Source organism: Narcine bancroftii, chromosome 4 (genome assembly GCF_036971445.1).
Source record: "Narcine bancroftii isolate sNarBan1 chromosome 4, sNarBan1.hap1, whole genome shotgun sequence".
Taxonomy (NCBI): domain Eukaryota; kingdom Metazoa; phylum Chordata; class Chondrichthyes; order Torpediniformes; family Narcinidae; genus Narcine; species Narcine bancroftii.
Genome location: NC_091472.1, coordinates 265,529,394 through 265,549,755, shown reverse-complemented (window position 1 = coordinate 265,549,755; position 20,362 = coordinate 265,529,394). Strand labels below are relative to the sequence as shown.

Here is a 20,362-nt window from a genome sequence, read left to right as displayed (position 1 = left end):
AGCATTTGAAAGAACAATTTACAGTATCATGGAGGAAGAGTGGGAATGAGACTGGTAGATTTTTTTCTGCATTTGTGTAATATGAAGTTCATGGGGTGAATGAATGTAATTATGAATAGATGGGAAGTTCTTTTGTTTTTCACTCAGATCAGTAATAAGTTCATCTGGATGTACAAATACAACCAAATGAAATGGAGCCTCTGTAGACCTTGATGCATGCAGAGAACACACAATACACCAGGGGTGGCCAATCTTTTAATTTGGACATACAGCACAGTAACAGGCCATTTCGGCCCACGAGTACATACCGGGGGTGTAGATTCATTGGTCTGTGCTGCCCAATTTACACCCTTTAACCTACACCCCCGCCCCCCCCCCCCCCCCCCCCCCGGGACGTTTTGAATGGTGGGAGGAAACTGGAGCACCTGGGGAAAATCCACGCAGACACGGAGAGAACGTACAATTCCTTACAGACAGTGTGGGATTTGAACCCTTGGCACTGTAAAGGTGTTGCGCTGACTGCTTTACCAACTGTGTCATGTTTTCTATAATTAAGTCGAAGTTTGCATCCATCTTGAATACTGCAATGTACCAGACTGGTAATGTTATCTGTTTCCTTCTCATCACTGAAGGCACAGCTATAGTTCTATAACTGTTAGCAAAGTGACAAGGAACCAAGTTTATTAAAGGGAAATAACTGATTGTGATGTCAGATCTGGTTGTTTTTTCAAACCTGATGTTCATTCCTTTGGGGTTTGCAATCACCGATGACTGGGGTTAATAAAATATTAACTGTTTTCTAACACTTGTTTAAAATGGATGAAAGGGTCAAAAGGATATGTTCTAGACCTTTAATGCAATTAATAATGATAGTTTATTGTTATACATAAGAACAATATATACTTGCAGCCAAACAGGTTTATAAGATCTATCTTCTGTAATTGTATATATTAATTTACCATAATATGCTAATACCAGAAAGGGAAATAATATAAAAGGATATATGAATATTTACAGTAGCAGTTAGTTGAAAAAAGGTTTCAAAAGTACAAACAAGTATTTTGGTAGTTTGCACTAATTTATGGTAACAGATTGGGTATGATGGGGAGGTTTGAGACCCTCATGGTTGGATAAAATGTCCGCTGGATCAGAGTTCTGTCTGAGGAGGTTATGACTGGAGGATAAGGGTTCTTTATGGTACTGTCTTCTTGAGGTAGCATCTTACATAGATGATTTCAATGGAAGGGATGGAAGAATATATGTTCATTGTAAATTATTTCACAGTTTCAAAGGTTTGCATTTCTTCCTGACAAACAAATGTTAAAGCTGCTATGGAATTCAACTGTATTGATTTAATTGTACAGGTTAACTGCATTTTCAGTGTGCAATGTGAATCAGACTGAAATGTTATCATTCACCATTGGTTGTCCATGAAACTTCTTTGCCAGGGATTTGTGGCATTCTTGTTGTAACATTGAAAAAGAATTTAACGATAAATTATTTTGCTGATTAATGTTGATTCATTATTTCTATTATCTAAGATGTGACTTGAAAATGTGAATTTTACATGGACCTAATATAATATTTTCTCTTTCGGTTTGCAAAGCTGATATCAGGTGTAATTTACTTGGGCCATATACCCAAAGGATTCTTTGAACCGCAGATATGGAAATACTTCTCCCAATTTGGAACAGTTTTAAGACTTCGGCTTTCACGTAGTAAAAAGGTAATGAGCAGATATAATAGAAAATGTATCAGATGTTTAATTTTAATGCAGTTTGTGCAGAGTCCAGATGAAAAATAAAATATCTAAGCTGATGATTATTGAATGTCTCCTAGTAAGTATATCAGCAAGAGACTTGTTTCCTACTTTTGGTTACATGATGTGAAATCATTTTAATGATGAATTTGTTGTCATATATTTCTGGTTCAATGTACAAATACTGTACATTGAAATTCTTGATGCAGCTGAAGTATTTTGTAGGGTAAAAATAATATATTAAAAAGAGATAATAAATAATCACAGTTACCATCAAGTTGCATATCCTCACTCAAGATATTTCAGCTAATAACATTTTAACCATTACCCCTTTGAAATTCTCCCCTTTTTTAAAAATTAAAAATCCACAGGCAGAATTTGCATTAAGAAGGTCACTACCATCCCAGTGACAGCCTTAAATAACAAATGCTGGAGAGCTTTTACATCAACCAAATTGAGGAGCTTCATTAAGTTGGTCATAGCTCATTATCAACTCAACCCACTTCAGTTCACTTGCTACTAAAGCAAGACCATCTTTTTGGCCCTCCGCATAGCCCTGGAAAATCTGGACATCATTACAACTACTATTCATTGGCTACAGCTCCACCTTCATCAATGAAGTCCCAAATAAACTCCTCCCCAAACTCTTGAGACCTTGTCCTCCACATCCTGCACATTCTATCCTGTAGATGTGGTTAGTGCAACACTATTACAGCACCAATGATCGGGACAAAGGTTTGAATCCAACGCTGTCTATAAGGAGTTGGTATGTTCTCCCCGTGTCTGAGTGGGTTTTTTTAGAGGGCTCCAGTTTCCTCACAATTCATAATGTACTGGGGGTTGTAGGTTAATTGGGTGGCATAGGCTCGTGGGTTGAAATGGCCTGTTATCATGCAGTATGTTTAAATTTTAAAAAATTTAAATTAAATTAAAAGGCCACAGTCGGTCAGGAATGAAGACAACACCTCCTTCATGCTCACCCTTACGCCTTTAAGCAGGTTTCAAGATTCAGATCAACATTTAGAGAAAGAACACCTGGACAATACAAAGCTACAAGCAATACTTTTATTGGTATTACAAATGGACTAAAGATGTATACAAAAGTAAATATTCCAACAATAAAGCAACAGGTTTCATGCCTTTCTACAATTGGGGGAATCCGCTTCAAAACAGCTGGTCTGAAGAATCTCGATGTCCTTGGCTCCAATCGCGATCCCAGAGAGAGGAAATCCCATTAGCTCCTTAACTGCTTATACTTGTACACACACTTTTCTAATCTATAAATACAGTTCTTTATGAAACTTCTCATCCTCCTTAATGATTAATACAAAAATTAAATTGCCAAACAAGCCTTGATTGTCACCACAAGTCCAGTTTATCTCGTCTTCCTGCATTATAGTGTACTTGTTATCTTGTAGCTGCATGCTTCAAGGTCTCTTGGCTACATAAATCAAGGTTTTAGAATGAACTTGTTTCCTCATTAACTTGCCTGCTCATAATATCTGTGAGTACACACCCATTTTAACAAAAGAAAAGCACTTCTTTTGTACACCCATGACTGTGTGCCCATTAACAGCTCCAAATCCATCTATAAATTCACAGATTTGAATCACTGTTATTGGCTAGATCTCAAACAACAACATGTTACAATATGCAAGGGAGATAGCGAGACTAGTGTCAGGACAACAAGTTGTCTTTTAATGTCAGCAAGACAAAAAAGTTGGTCTTGGATTTCCAGAATGCTGAGGTGGATCAAGTAGACAGTTATAAGTTGGGCAGAAGCATCTCCTGAATTGTCATGGTGTCAACCACATCAACACAATGGCCAAGAAAACTTACTACCTTTAATCCTCAGAAGCCTGAGAAAATGGAGCATGATATTTGTGTCCTTCAACATTTAAAGATGCACAATTCAAAGAATCCTGTGTTTGTGGAATTGCATTTCCTTGTGGTCTTGGAGGAGGCAGAGAGTTGTGAGTGCAGCTCAGATCGTACACAAACTCTTGTTCCCTCCATCTGTATATTCTGCTGCCTTGGAATAATTGTATTTAATTACAGCTTTGTGTTTGGATGAATCAGTGAAAAATATTTACATCCATACTTAATTTTTAAAAAATATATCTGGGGGCATGCCACGTGATGACGTGGGGTTAGACTTGATAATCCCTGCTTTCTTCGAAAGAGTTGAAAACAAAGTGGCAAAAAAAAAGCTATAAAAGTTACAGAAAATATAAGGCCAATCTGAAGATACCTGGAAGACATCAACAATGCCACCAAAGAAGGATAAAGGCCTTACTGCTATTCAAGAAACCAAATAAGAAAAGGAAGAGAGACCTATCTTTAGAAAGGATCCTGGAGCTGTCCGTAACGTAATATCTAAAGGAGAGAGGCCAGAAGCCATGGATACCTTGGACACTGCTGCACAGGGTCTCCCCAAACAAAGACCGCCGACATCGGGTAAAGAAGTGACTCTGCACATGCACGACTCCTCACACATGTGCAGAGCACAAACACAGGAGAAAATTTAAAAAAAGATTCCAGACACTCACAGCTCCAGTGATCAAGAAGACCTGAAAAAGCAAAGGAAAGAACAAGAGCGATCTACAATCAAGAAAAAAGTAGAAAAAGGTGCAGAAGCTGCTTTATTTTCTGGTGAATTAAAGCAAATGTTAGATTTTTTTTCCTGATGAAGTCAGGAAGAATGGTTACAAGATGGAAGGATTAATGCAACAAGTGGACACTAGATTTGAAATAGTGGATGGAAAAATTAAAGGGAATGAGTTTGAGATTCAAAATATTAAAGATCAAATGAAGAAAACAAATGGAGGCAGCTGCTAAGCATGATCAGTTAATGCAAAAAATAGACATTTTGTAAAATTTCAGTTGACAGAATAATATCAAGATTGTTGGACTTAAAGGGGCGAGGAGCAAGACTTGAAAAAAATTCTGCAATGATGGATACCAGAATATTTAGGTCAGGCTGCATTTCAAGGTGACTTGGAGATAGAACATTGAGACATAAACCTCAGCCTGACCAAAGCTCCTGTCTAATACTTGTCAGATTCCTTCAATACGGAGTAAGAGAGGAGATATTGGAGCTGGCAGTGAAAGACGATCACCTTTGATTTATAATGGAAATAAGATTTTCTTTTATCCAGATATGTTTTGATTTGTTGAAAAAGAGAAAGGAGTTTAATATTGTGGGGGAAAAAAAGGCTATGCCTTTGTTTTGAGATATCCAGCTGTTTTGAAAGTATTCATCTCAGGAGGGAGGAATAGATTTTTTACTGAGACTAATGAAACAAAGGTATTTGCCGATTCATTGCCTATTAAAATCCGCAAATGGTTGTGGATACGTGAATTCATTATATAACTGAGTGGTTTTGCTATAACTGAAAATAATGCAAAAGGGAAAATAATTCTGGGAGGAGACTTTAATCTTACCTTAGATTCCAAGTTGGATAGATCAGGAGGAATTATGGTTAAAAATAAGGTAACAAAAGACGTGAAAAATTTTATGAATGAAATGAAACTTGTTGATAGTTGGAGGAAGATGCATCCTGATACTAGGGATTATTTATTTTATTCTTATTGGCGTAAGACATATTCCCTTATAGATATGTTTTTAATCACCTCTCAACTCCAGACATGAATTCATTGGATTGAATATCAAGCGAGGATAATGTCTGACCTTTCACCTTTAGTTATATCAGTTTTAATGGAGGAGGAGTTAATAGATTAGCTAAATGTTTACCTAAATTGATTAAGATGGACCAAACAGGTCAAAGATTAGCAGACACTTTTGTTAGATTTTTCTTAAATATGGCTCAGAAAAGAAAAATACCATCAGTGGCTTTAGCTTTTGATGTAGAAAAGGCATTTGCTAGATTAGAATGGGATTATTTATTTAAAGTACTGAAGGTTTTTGGAATTCCATCAAATTTTATAAATTGGATAAGAGCATGATATAATTTTCCAAAGGCTAAAGTGATTACAAATAGACAAATATCAAAATATTTTTTTGTTGGAAAGATCATCTAGACAAGGATGTCCATTATCTCCCTTTTTATTTGCATTAGGTCTTGAACCTTTAGCTGAGGTGATTAGAAGTGAATGAGATTGAGGGTTATAAGATAAATGATAACAGAAAATTAGTCTTTTTGCAGATGATGTAATACTATATTTTACAAAGCCTGAAAGCTCATTTTAAAAAAAGTAAATGATCGATTGGCAGAGTATGGGTTATAAAGTAAATATTGATAAAAGTGAAATTTAAATGGCAGAACGGCACAATTAAATATTTAGGAATTAAGTTGATAATAATTTAAATATTTTTTTAAAATTAAATTACGTACTTTTATTGAGGAGAATTAAACAAGATTTAATAAGATGGAAAAATTTGTCAATTTCTTTAATAGGAAGAATTAATTGTGTGAAGATGAATATCTTTACTAGAATACAATACCTTTTTCAATGTTTACCAATTTTTGTGCCAATAGTGTTTTAAATAAAAGTTTAAGAAGATTTATTTGGCGGGATAAAACGCCTCGGATTGCATTGGAAAAATTAACATGGAAATTTGATCAAGGGGGAATTTCAATTGCCTAATTTTAAAAATGATTATAAAGCAGCTCAACTTGGGTTTTTGTCTTCTTGTTATCAGACCGATGAAAAAATTGAATGGGTGCAAATTAAAATGAGAAAAATAGGAGAAAGTAATTCTGAACATATCTTGTATAAATAGCATGAGGGATTATTAAAATGAAAATTAGATCCACTAATTTTGAAGCATGGAACGGACTGGAGAACATGTAGAAAGAGGAATGAAGAATTATCAGTTGTCTAAAATGATATTAAATCAAAATCCTTTAATTCCTTTTATGTTTAATCATCGTTATTTCAATGTTTGGTATAATTGTGCTATTAAAAAAATAAGGGATTGTTTTTTGAGATTTTTTTAACTTTTGACCAATTGAAAGATAAGTATAATGTACCACATAATACTATTTTTTCTTATTATCAACTTAAATCATATTTAAAAAGAAAGTTAGGGAGGAATTTTAAGTTACCAGAACAAAGTCCAATTGGATATCTAATAACAGATACATTTATTGAAAGATTTATTACTAATATGTATGTCAAACTACAAGAGGCTATTAAAAAAAAACTATTTAAATCTAAATCCAGATGGGAAAAAGATTTAAATATACAGAAATATGGTCAAAATTATGCTATGAAAGTGTAACTAATACAATTAATGTTAGATATCAAATGATACAATTTAATTTTTTTACATCAATTATATTATACTCCATACAAATTATATGCACTTCATTCAAACTGTTCTGATAATGTTTTAGATGTAATAAATAAGTAGGATCTTTTCTGCATGCGGTCTGGCAACGTGGAAAGGGAGACAAGTTTTGGAAGGATATAAATATTTTGTCGGTACGAATTTTGAATACGTAAATTTTGAAAGATCCCAGAGCATTTTGTATTGTGAGATAAGTGTAGCAATAGCAAAGAAATCTATAGCTCTAACATTGAAATCGTGTGATATTGTGGGGTTGAATAGATGGCGACTGAAATTATTATATTGTATACCATAAGAGAGAATAATGTATAATTTACAAAATAATTTGATAAGATTTGGAAACCCTACATGGATTTTATTGCTACGACTTTACCTGCAGCGTCCATCACACCCCCCATCCAACTCGCCCAAATTAGTTTGTGGTTTAAGATTATTATGTAAACTGCAATTAATTAATTAAAAGATAGGCTTTTCTTCTTTTTTTCCTATTTTTTTGGGGTGGGTGGGGAGAAAATAAAAATCTTTTTGTGTCGTTTTTATTATTCTTATGTTATGGATAAATACTGTATATGTTTTGATGCAAATGAAAAATAAAATTTAAAAAAAGTATCTGCAGGAAATTACCTTAATGAATGGCAACAGTACAAATTTGGCTTTTGTAGCCTCTCCACAGGTTATAAGCATTCAGTGGTTACAGGGCATATTTTCAGAGTACTGTCATCCATTGGATTAGATCTTGGAAAAGGAAGACAATGTACATTCATATCTTAATATTTTAAAATAACTCATTTGTATGGACTGTATAATAGCAAGCAAGATATTTTTTGTAGCTCAATGTGGATGGCAACAGTTTGATATGATGAGCTGCATTTAAATGTAGTCAAAAATGTTTGCAACTGCTGTTTTGTCACTGGTTTTCAATACAGACAAATTTGAACATGTAAGGAAATCCTTATAATTATATGGGAGTTTACTCAGACAGTCTGTGGGGTACTGTGCCTAGTTATAATCTCCTAACCTATGAAAGGATATTGACTTTGAGGAAGTGCCCCGAGAATTTATGAGGCTGCTTCAAGGGAAGGGAGAGGATGTGGGTGTTGGTGTATATTGAAACTTGAGAACTTGGAAGAATGAAGGCAGATTGCATTGAAACTTTTTAATTTTAAAAATAATTTTCTCAGTTTAAATTTTATTCTAAATAAGGAATTAATTTCATTGAAAACAGGCCAATGGGCATTTTAAGAGAACAGGGGAAAATGGGGATAGTGCGGAGAAATAGTAATGAAGGCATAGCAAACTTGAACAGCCAAATGGTCTATCCTTTTTTTATGTATGTGTAATGGAAGATTTAAATCATGTTTTTTTACTTTTGCAGCTTTGTTTCTGCAAGGCTGAGAACCTGCTTGTTTTTTTAGAATCAGTAGACATAACCTAAATTCCACCGAGGGGCCAGAGGTGCAGTTATCTGACGAAAGGACATCTGTGTACCAAGACCATTTAATCTTCCTACTTGTTTTGGTCACAGACTGTCAGAGGCCTAGCCCTGATGCAAAATAAACCATTGTATTCAAAGTGATAAGCTGAAAATTACATTATTTGATAGAACCCTAGGCATGCTAGCTTGCTCGCTTATCTTTCTTACTGTGCTGGAAATAAGTGCTTGGGTAAGCAGTTTTTGGGTAATATAAGCCATGATCCTGCTGCTGAAGTTTGAGACTCTCTGAGAGGTGGCAACATCTCTCAGCAAGAAGAAGAACTTCTAGAGTCCAGTCAACGTCCCAGTCGGGGGAGGTGGAGAAGTTGCTACTGGCGCTCTGACAACCTACTATAAGTGTGCAGTCATTGCCTCGCTTCGGCAGTTGGGACCAGTCCAGGCGTTGATAAGTATAATTGGGAAGGGCTTGCATATTGTAGTTTGAAATCAGCTTTTGAATTTGTAATAAACTGCTCTCGGTATGTGTGTCTATTTTCTTTCGGTAGCTCAAATCTAAAACGAACAAAGTGAGAGGTACAAGTTTACCCAGGACAGTATGTTCTTGTATTTACTGCTGCTACTTACGGCCATCGCTGTATTATGCAAACAGAAGTGGGCATATTTGCTGATAGTTATCCAGTTTTCTTTTGATTCTCAGCTTCTTGGATAATATCTTCTTGGATAAACAGATTCAATTACAAAGCCGGTTAATGACAGACCTATTTGGAACAAAATATATAACCATATATCAATTACAGCACGGAAACAGGCCAATTTGGCCCTTCTCGTCCGCACTGATCCAAGTACCCTCCTCTAATCCCACTTACCAGCACTCTGCTCATATCCCTCCATCAAACAGGGGCAAGCATTATTTAATAATGTCCCTAAATATTCTGGTATAATTCATACTTAATGAAGTCTGTGAAACTCGTACAGATGTACTTTGGAGCAGGGCTAGGTCATTCTTTCAATTAAGTCATGATTGATCTCATTGGAATCTCAGTTCTACATTCCCATCTCCATAGAGTATTCTTCACATTTTTATTTGTGACGAATCTATGTACTGCTGCCCCAAATGCAGTAAGACTGCTTCCACCATGCTCAGACGAAGTACTCAAGGATTTGCGATTCTCTGAAAAAGATATTCACCTTGTCTCTTTAACTCAATGACCCTCTAATTTTAGGCTGTAATTTCTATTTCTGGATTCTCCCTTGAGAGAAAATATCCTCTTCACGTCCATCATGTCAAGAACCCTCAGAATCTTGTTTCTAACATGTCACTTCTTGCACTAAACCAGAAGATTCAAGATGAACCTGTCTAATCTACCCACTTATTTCAAGTATTAATGCAGTAAACTTTATCTAAACTGGTTCTATTGCATTTACCTTTTTTAAAATAAGGAGGCCAACACTTCCTGCCTCCTCCCTCAAAAAAAAACACCTTCCCACCCCTACCCCTTTGTTCGGACGCCAGCCAACATCCTTCCTTGCTTGATGAAGGGCTCAAGCCTAAAATATCGGTCATGTATTTTTAACTTTGCACACTGTTTAACCAAATGAGTTTCTCCAGCACTTTGTGTTTTTACTTCAACCTTGGTCTACAGATATTCTGTTTACTTCTGTAGATTACTCCCGATTAGTTTTGCTGATGCCCTATATAACTGAAGCATAATCTCCTTATGTTGGTATTAATTTTTCCTAGAAATAAAATTCTGTTAACATTCTTAACTACAGTGCTCACTGTACTTGCATACTCGCCTTTGTCTAAATCATGTAGTAGGATACCCAAAGCCTCTGCATCTCAGAGTTCTGTAATCTCTCATTGTTTGGATAAAGATCTTTTGTTTTTCTTGTATGAATGGTCTTTACACACCTGAGTAATCAATCTTCTTGCAGCTTTCTGCTACTCCTTGTCATCCAGTTTAGTAATCAAGGGACGTCACGTGATGCTCTAAGGTTAGTACATGGAACCTAACTCTCCTGGGAAAACTATAAAAAAAATTAGGCGAAGTAATGTTTTAAGTGATTAAAAATTGTTTAAAATATTTTTAAACATGCACAACAGTATCAAACATGTCTCCAAAAAAATGGAAATAAAAACTTGCTGCTGTACCTGGAGCCCGTTGCGACAAGAAGACCAGGAAAGAAAAGACGCGTACTACTGGAGAGAAGCAGGGAGCTAGTGCTCAGACTGCTTCTAGGGTGAGTGATCCTCTTGAAGGCCTGTCTTTCGTCATTGCTCTCCCGCAGCGATGGAAAGATAGTGTTGAAGAAGAGGAAACCGGAAGTAATATAGCGTGAATGTTGCGAACAGCGGAGCTTTCAGCAATGCCAACACAAGACGACTTGGGCTCACAGACATCAGGCATTGAAGAGGATAAAGATCCAGAAGAAGTAAAGAGAGAAAAAAAGAACTGTAGCAACTACATTTAAAACCAAGGCTAAGGATATATCAAATAAAAAACTGGGCAAATGTAAAGGGAGAAATAAGTAAAGTACTCTAGGCTGTTAATAAAATGAAGAAAAAATTAAATGAATTAGAAGGTTCATATAAAAGAATGCAAGAAGAAATGCAGCAAGTAGAGGATAGGGTAAAAAATAGTAGAAGATACTACTACAGCTTTAACTATGGAGAATAAGAAATTGCAGCAAAAAGTGGATGTTTTGGAAAATTTCAGTAGGCGAAACAATATTAAGATTGTGGGTCTTAAAGAGGATGTAGAAAAGCAAGATATGATTGGCTTTCTCCTGGAATGGCTTCTTGAAATCTGGGTGCTGAACATTTCAATCGTCCTGAAGAGAATGAAAGGGCACACAAGGATCTCCGACCCATACCGTCTCCAAATCAAAATCCATGATCTATAAATTAAATTTCTCCGGTACCAAGATAAAGAGAAGATTTTATCTTTAGTAGCAGCAAGGGTGAGATCAACAGAAGGCTCACTTGAGTATGAAGGTGCAAACATTTTAACCTGATCTGTGCAGACTTATTTTTTTTTAAAAAAAGAATTCAATCCGGTTAAGAAGATTTTATGGGAGAAATAATACAGGTTTGTTCTGCGTCATCCTGCGACTTTGAAGATCTCCATATCGGATGAAGGAAATGAGTTATTTTCGAACTATGCAGAAGTGGAGGAGTCATACAAAGTCTTCCCATTGTTCAGAGGGAGTGAAGATCTGTGAATGCTTTAATTTTAATGGACTAAATCTTTTGGTAGTTTGTTACTATGAGATGTAAATTCAGACATATTGACCATTTTTGTATTTACTACTGATTTTTTTGGTGTATTTTATTTTTCTTTTAATTGTCTAGATTTAAGATCTAAAAGATTTTAAGTAAAACTACTGGGGTTGGGGAAAGAAGGTGGTTCTGACTTCTATCATGTAGGTAGTTGTGACTCCGGTCACGGTCAGTAAAATAGAGAGAGGTGGTGCTGGTTTATATTATTACAACACCTATTGGGGGAATTTTCATTGTTTATGTATAGTTATATGTATTTTTATAAGTATATTTTTCTTTCTTTTTACCTGGATTGTCAGAGGAGTGTGTAAGCATGTTGGGTTTGAGAGAGTCATGGGAGGAAGATTTGCAGGCAGAAATGGAAGAGTCAATTAGCCGGATGAGTAATACAATTAAATTTGTAAATAATGTTAATGGTTTAAATTGGATGGTGGAGGAAGAAAGTATTAACATACCTCAAGAAGATGGGTGTAGGTATAGCCTTTATGCAAGAAACTCATTTAACTGAAAAAAAAAATTGAAATTAAAGAGAAATTGGGTTTAATGTGTAGTAGTTTGTCCTTTTAACTCTAAGGCAACAGGTGTGGCTATTTTGGTTAAAAAGAATATTCCAATTAAAATACAAAATGCTGTGACAGACCCTGCTGGAAGATACATGATGGTACATTGTCAAATATTTTTAGGATTATGGACACTTCTTAATTTGTATGCACCAAATATAGACGATGAGAGATTTATTCAAGATACTTTTTGAATCCAGCAGAAACCCATGATAATATTTTGATAGGAAGAGATTTTAATTTTTGTTTGGATCCAATTTTAGAAAGAACTACAAGAGGAGCAGTAAGAACCAAAGCAACTCTGGTTTTAATTAGTGATTTGAATTTGATAGATGCTTGGAGAACAGTCCATCCAAGAGAAAGAGACTACTCTTTTTATTCGAATAGACATAATTCTTATTCTAGAATTGACTTATTTTTAATCTGCACAAATACAAGTAAGGATACTGGATGATGAACATAAAATGAGGATATTTTTGGATCATTCGCCTTTGTTAATGGCCATTATAATACCAGACAAGGAAAAATCATTTTATAGATGGAGATTGAACTCAACCTTTTTAAAAAGGAAAGATTTTTGTGATTTTATTAGAAGACATTCAGTTATTTTGTGATACATATCTGAACTCAGTGAATGATAAATTTGTAATATGGTATGCCTTGAAAGCTTATGCGAGAGGGCAAGTTATAAGCTTCACTGCTAAAATAAAAAAGGACTATATGATAGAAGTAGATCAGTTGGAGATAGAAATAAAAATATTTGAAAAAGATCTTCAGAAGTTCAGCTCAGAAGATGAGCATTGGCAACTGATTAATTAAAAAACTCCAATATAGTACATTACAAACATAAAGAACAGAAAAAATTATTACGAGAACTAAACAAATACTATGAATTGTATGAATGAACACAAAGTACTTACATGGCTTTTGAAATCTGAGTGTTCCTCGAGAACAATTAATGCAGTTTAAAAACTATTTGAATGTCATTAGTTATAAACCTCGAGAAATAAATGAAACTTTCAAAAACTTTTAATCTAAACTATATAGCTTGGAGTCTTTAAAAGCCGATAATAAAATAGATGTTTATTGAGGATAAATTTACCCACACTAGACTTGGAAGAACAAATAGAAACGTGCGCAAATTACACAATGAGAAATAAAGGAAGCAATAAGTTTATTACAAAGTAATAAATCTCGGGGAGGATGGTTTTCCATCTGAATTTTATAAAGAATTTAAAGATGAATTGATTCCTATTTTTATGGAACTGTTGGATCAAGCATCAAGAACCTATATTCTTCCAGATTCTTTATCAACAGCAGTAAATATTGTGATACCAAAAAAACGACACATCCTTTGCAACCATCTTCTTCTAGACCAATTTCGTAACTAAATGTAGATTATAAAATACTGATGAACAGAGTCTCTAAATTAATAGACATGGATCAGACAGGATTTGTTATCGGTGGATAATTAGCCAGATTAATTAGTATTATTAGTATTATACATTCAGCACAAAAAAGGAAAGATTGAAGTGTAGCAGTGGTATTGGATGTGGAAAAGGCTTTCGACAGATTGGAATGGAATTTTTTAAATTTAAAATATTGAATTATTTTGGGTTTGGATAAACTTTTAAAAGTTGGATCAAGGCGCTATATAAAAATCCCTAGGCAGAAATAGTAACTAATGGACAAATCTCTGATCCATTTTATCTGGTGAGATCTAGTAGACAAGATTGTCTACTTTTCTTATTTTAGCTATAGAGCCACTGGCTGAAATAATTAGGAGTGATTTAAAAATTAAGAGGTTCAAGGTTGGTCATGAGAAGTTAAAAAATTTGTTAATTTGCAGGCGATGTTTTGATCTATTTGACAAAACCAGAGACCTCCTGATGTAAATTACATTTAACTTTGGAACTATATATTAAGATTTCAGGACACAAAGTAAATTGGGATAAAAGTGCAGTTATGCCTCTTACACAAGGGGATTATACTCTTTGTTGAAGAAACACTCAATTTAAATGGCTAAAGGAGGTGATTAAATATTTAGGGATTTGGATAGATAATAATTTATGCAAACTGAATTATTCACCATTGCTTTAAAAAGTTGAAGAAGATTTGAAAAAATGGACAACTTAGCCAATAACATTAATAGGGTAAATTGTATTAAGATTAAAATCTTTTACATGGATACAATATATTTTTCAAACTTTCCCTACATTGTTACCACAAAAGTTCTTTCAAGAATTAAATAAACATAAGAACATTTCCTTGGAAAGGTAAAATGTCAAGGGTATCTATAGAAAAATAAACATGGAAATATGAATTAGGAGGTTTGCAACTTCCTAACAATTATTATCAAGTAGCTCAATTAAGGTTTCTTGCTTCTTTATTTGAGGGATCATGAAAACTGGCATGGGTCAAATTAGAGATGGATAAAATAGAGAAATTAGCAGAGGAATTTATTTATAAATGGAATTCAAAGTTAATAATTGGTGTGAAGAAGGCACCTTTGTTTAAACATTTGATTACCATTTGGAAAGATAAATAATGAAATAGGAACAAAAGGAAGTGTATCACCTAAAACACTTTTGATTCAAAGCAACCTTGTACCTTTTACAAAAGATGGCCCATTTTTTAATATCTCATTTCACAAAGGTATTAAAAATGTAGAAGACTGCTATGAACAAGATCCATTAATGTTTTTTCAATATTTAAGAAATAAATAAGGATTTCCTCGAAATTCACTTTTTTGCTATCTTCAGTTGAGGGGGTATTTGTGGGAAAAATTAGGTCCAACAGTGTATTTGTTGGCTTGTTGTGAGTTGGAAGTTCTTGTCAGGAGAGGTTATACTCAGAAATTTAATTCTGCAATGTATCTTTTATTACAAGCAGCCACTGTTAAAAAGGCTATACCTAGATCTAGACAACAGAAATGGGAGCTTGATCTAAATATTACAATCAATGAGAAAAGATGGGCAGAACTCTGTCAAGATTATATGACAAATATTATAAATGTTAGATAAAGTTTAATTCAATACAATTATTTACATCAATTATGTTTAACACCAGAAAAATTGCACAAGATGAAATCAGATTGATCAGATAAATGTTTTAGATGTGGTGAAGAAATAGGAACCTTTTTGGATTCTACTCGGTTATATTCTAAAGTTAGAACTTTTTGGATGGATTTAGGAAAGTTTTTCGAACAGATTGGTATTGTTATTATACAAAATCCAGATTTATTTTTGTTTGGGGAACGTAGAAAGAACAAGACCGGAATTAAAACTATCATTTTATCAAGTCAAATTTATTAAAATAGCTTCAGTAGTGACAAGGAAATGCATTGCAGTGACTTCGAAATCACATGCACATTTGGGTATGGAAAGATGTCATTTGGAAATTCAAAGTTGTATACCTTTGGAGAAAATTACATACAATTTGAGAAATAAATATTCAAATTTTGAACAAATTTCTAGCCTTTATATGCAAAGTTTAGGGTTAAATCTGTAAAAGTGTACTTCTGGCTTCTTGAGATCTGTAATAATCTTCCCCAAAGTCATTTAATATCAATACAGTAAGATCCCAGTGTGTGAGTATAATTCTATTATATAACTATATTGTATCTATTGTTATTATAATAACTTTTATAATGGGGGTCAGAGGGAGGGGAGAGCAGGTAAAGGGGAGGGGTTAATACCATGTAATAATTGCACTTTTTATATTTAATTAAGTATTGACTCTGTACAATTATAATTGCATGAATGAAATTTTTAAATAATATTTTTAAAAAACAAGTTTAGTAATATATTTAGTCTTTCATCAAAATTGTATAACATTATTTATCTAAGGCAAAATATTGCAGGTGCTCAAAATCTGAAATAATAGAAAGTACCTTAGGTCAAGCAGCATATGTGAATAGAGAAAAATACTTCATGTTCCAAATTGATGACCTTTTGGCAAGACTGGGAAAAAGTTGGAAATGCAGCAAAAGAAAGAATGACAGAACAGAAAATAGGAGATCCATATAACCATTTATGGAGCGGAAACAGGCCATGTTGGCCTTTCGAGTCTGCACCGGTTCACTGATTTTGTGCGCTCTCTTCAGGCAGTGGTCCCGTTCTTCTTCTTCTTAACCAGGGTCTCAATATCTCTTGAAAACCAAGGTTCCATCTGTAATCATGGGTGATAGTTCTGAATTGTACAAATGGTGATAATACTATATGAAAGAATCTTTTTATTCTCCTTATCTTTTCTCGACATACAAACGATTGAAATTATTTTTTGAATAAATAGATAATTTATTTCTCCTTTGGCCAAATGCATCCAAAATGTTTTCTGTTCACTGAGCAATAAGCATCTAATAGAACCTCTAATTACTACAATGAATATTTATGAACAACATCTGTTGTACTACCTTTTTACTGTGCTGGTTTTTATTTTAAATACAGAGTGGACAGAGCAAAGGATATGCTTTTGTGGAATTTGAGTGTGATGAAGTTGCCAGAATTGTGGCAGAAACCATGAACAACTACTTAGTTGGTGAAAGGCTGTTGAAGTGTGAGTATTTTCTCTTAAAGAATTCAAAATGAGGATTATTATACATCTGCAAACTGAACCCTGTCAGTTGCTTATGCAGGAATTAAATGTTTGAATACCAGCACCAATTGGATTAAATTCACAGTGCTTTTACATCCTTTTTGATACTTCTCTGGAAGATCATATCTGGAAACCTGAACAATACCTGCAGATGATTGGGAGGGGGGGAGGTTTGAGGGGGTGGTGTCAGAACTCTTGAATTTGTTCATGTATGCATGGTGTAATTGGTCACTTTTTTATTGCAGCAATTAGATCAGGAGCTGAGTCATCATGTCCACAGTCTTGCTGAAGCCTTTAAGCATCTCTGTCTCCCAGTTTGTGCTGAAACTCCATATTTAAACCCTTCCAAGGAGTTTTTTGGCCAGTTTCATCCCTAAAATGAGACTTAACAAAATGATAGAATACGTTATTTTCTGGCTTTAGTAAACGGACATTTCCCATTTTAATGTGGCTAACACATCATCCTTCTGCAACAAACTCTTCCATTCTTAAACTGTGTAAAGTTCTCACTAATTGGTTGATTCTTTTCCATGCAGTCAAAGCCTCAGGAATCAACTGCAATGGCTGTTATCTTATTTCTAGACTGCCCTATGTGTAAAGTCTGAAACCATACAAAGATAAATCAAGGCCTCAGACCTTGCTGATTCTCAGTAGATTCATCAAAGATAGTCTCAGATATAGTAGATTTGAGAATGGCTTCTCCAAAATATTATTATAAAGCAAATAGAGAGTGGATTTTTCAGTGGTTTCTGTTTATTTATTATTTTGGTCCAGTAATGATAGACTACAAACAGTTTGTTTTTGAGTCAGGATGGTGTGTGGCTATGAAAATAACCTATAAGTGATGGTGTTTCCTTGTTATTTTGGGGAATTGACAGAGAACTTTTATCAAGAGTATTTGAACTTGAAACAGAACACATCTTTCTTTGTCATGTTTTTATCTCTTGAAGTACAATGAGTGAAGATTTCCAAACATCCAAAGATATAGTGAACATAATTACTATGTTTTTCCTACTTAGGTCAGTTTCTTCCAGCAGAAAAAGTACACCCACAACTCTTCAAAGGTTGTGACACCATTTTTAAGAAGCCTCTAAAACCAGCGGTCGCTCGTTACAACAAGAAGAGAACTGCAAAGCAACAGAAAATTATGTCACAAAAACTCCTTGAGAAAGAAAGGCGATTACGAAGAAGGCTTGTTGAGAAAGGAATTGACTATGATTTTCCTGGTTTTGTAAGTTCTCATGTGGTTAATCATTCATACATGAATAATTGAATCTTTAGATTATTGAATCAGTGAAATGGTTAACTGGCTATTATGTCAGTTCTGTTTTTAATTTCATAATTGTTGAGTGATTACTCATTACAAAGTACAGTGTTCCTGCTTTGCACTGAAATGATATGATTTGGGAAAGACATTGGTAGGTAGCATGGCTACTTTGGTGTACAGGTACTCCCTGACTTACAACCTACTTACGACCAAATTTTTAGAAAAATATAAATAATAAAAATATAAAATTTATGCGGTTTATGTTGTATTTGACCAACTACAACAGAGATACAGGGCATGCAAGAGCCAAAATGTGGATATTTGCCTTGTTAGTCGGCATTCTGGGGTCCATAGGCTGGGTGCAGCTGTCTTGATTTCTGTGAGCATGCGTGAGTTGCCGGTTGACGCTTACACGGTACGTTTGTGCATTGAAGTTTGGTGAATGCATGGTAGGTTCACGGGTTGGAGTTTGGTTGGCACCTGCGCAGTGGATTCTTGTATTGAAGTTTGGTTGGTGCAAATTCAATATCCTCAGGGCGCTTAACTCGCGCATGCGCCAACCTAACGCCAAGACGAGAACACATCGTGCATACGTCAACCGGTGACTCATGCATACAAATGTTTACAGTTAAGATAATCTGACTCAGAACGTAAACACAGAGATTTCTATTATCTGAAATCACTGTCACTAGAAAATCATCAAATTATGATGCTTGTTGCTCTCCTGAGGAAAGTTTAGTTGAAAACTGAATATGGAAGACTTTATTTCTTATCCTTTAGGCAGCAGTGATGTCTCGAAAGAAAAAACAAGTTTTTGAACAAGTGAATAATTCAATAAACAGCCAGGTAAGATGAAATATTCATCCATATAAATGTATTTTGTTTTCATGATCTACTGCAGCACACTGTGAGTGAGCTCTAACCCATTAAATCATGTCACTGTCATGGTCATTTCCATTGGAGGTGTTTTAAAAATCAGGAATATTGTTACCTGATTCAACTTTAAAAACAAATGATTAACCATTCAAGCGTGGATTCCTCACCTCTCAACAAATTTGACAAACCTATTATTGACTAGGAATCAGATGACTTTTACAAACAGCACAAGCTCAACTCTCGAAACCATGTGGAATTTTGCATCTACCGACTACAATGGGGGAAAAAAGTAGTTGGACATAAATATGAAGATGATGAAAATTCTCAAAACACTCAAGTTCAGTGAGCATTGATGGAAAGAGAAAATGTGAAAAGTTAACCAAAATTAAGCTAAAGCAATCGTTAGTATCTGAATTGGGAACATGGGGTGGTAAACTGAAAAACAAAGTACTTGCCTCTGCACTTTTTCCTCCCATGTTAAAACACAATCTTTAATCCTTCCATCTTTCTCCACTTGTCCAAAATAGCATACTGTCTTTACAGCAGCTAGTGGATAACGGTTAAAATCCGTGGAAAGTATAAGGATATATTTGCATTTCAGTAATTTTTCTACTATCAGTGGTTGCATATTTTAACTGATCATAACCAGGCTGCAATTGGGTTCTTCAGGCCTTCAAGACAATTACTATATTTGCTGTATTGAAAATCAAACAAAAATGCAGATGCAGGAAATCAGAAAATGCCACAAATACTCGGCAGGTCAGGTTGTGTCTTTGGGAAGAGAAACAGAACAAAGATTTCATTACAAGCACTGAAAATGACAAGACAGGGAACAGACAAATGCTAGTGGAGAGCAGGCTAGACCTGCTTAAATAATGTTGCTTTCTCTTATTGAAATTGATATGGTTGACCAAAACCCAGCTCCACAGTGGAAGGATCTTCAACCTGAAACATTAACTGTGTTTCTCTTCCCACCGAACTGCTGAGTATTTCTGGCTTTTTCCCTTGTACATATAGATTTATTTAATATTGTTACATGTAACCAGATGCTGTAAAAAGCTTTCTTTTGTGTGTCACTCAAAGGCTATAAAAGAGTCGCCACATTCCAGTACCAATTTGCAGAATGAAAGGGAAAAAAAAGGTCTATCAGAGATGTTGAGTCTCAATACACAACTGCTTGTTCTCTGTTGCACATACTCAGTCCCTGGTCCTTGTCTCTGAAGCGTCAAGTATAGTGGGAGGTCTTCTCTCCACATCTAGTACCAATTTGTAGAA

The 20,362-nt window shown here is 34.7% G+C and overlaps 1 protein-coding gene across 1 annotated transcript in view; it reads left to right on the top strand.

Annotated features, from left to right (window-relative positions):
• Positions 1-20,362, top strand: part of nifk (nucleolar protein interacting with the FHA domain of MKI67) — a 34,730-nt gene that overhangs the window by 4,202 nt on the left and 10,166 nt on the right. The window contains exons 2-5 of the mRNA XM_069934917.1: positions 1,607-1,726; positions 16,797-16,905; positions 17,964-18,175; positions 18,992-19,057. Coding sequence (XP_069791018.1) covers positions 1,607-1,726; positions 16,797-16,905; positions 17,964-18,175; positions 18,992-19,057 — 507 coding nt within the window. The remainder of the gene's footprint in view (positions 1-1,606; positions 1,727-16,796; positions 16,906-17,963; positions 18,176-18,991; positions 19,058-20,362) is intronic.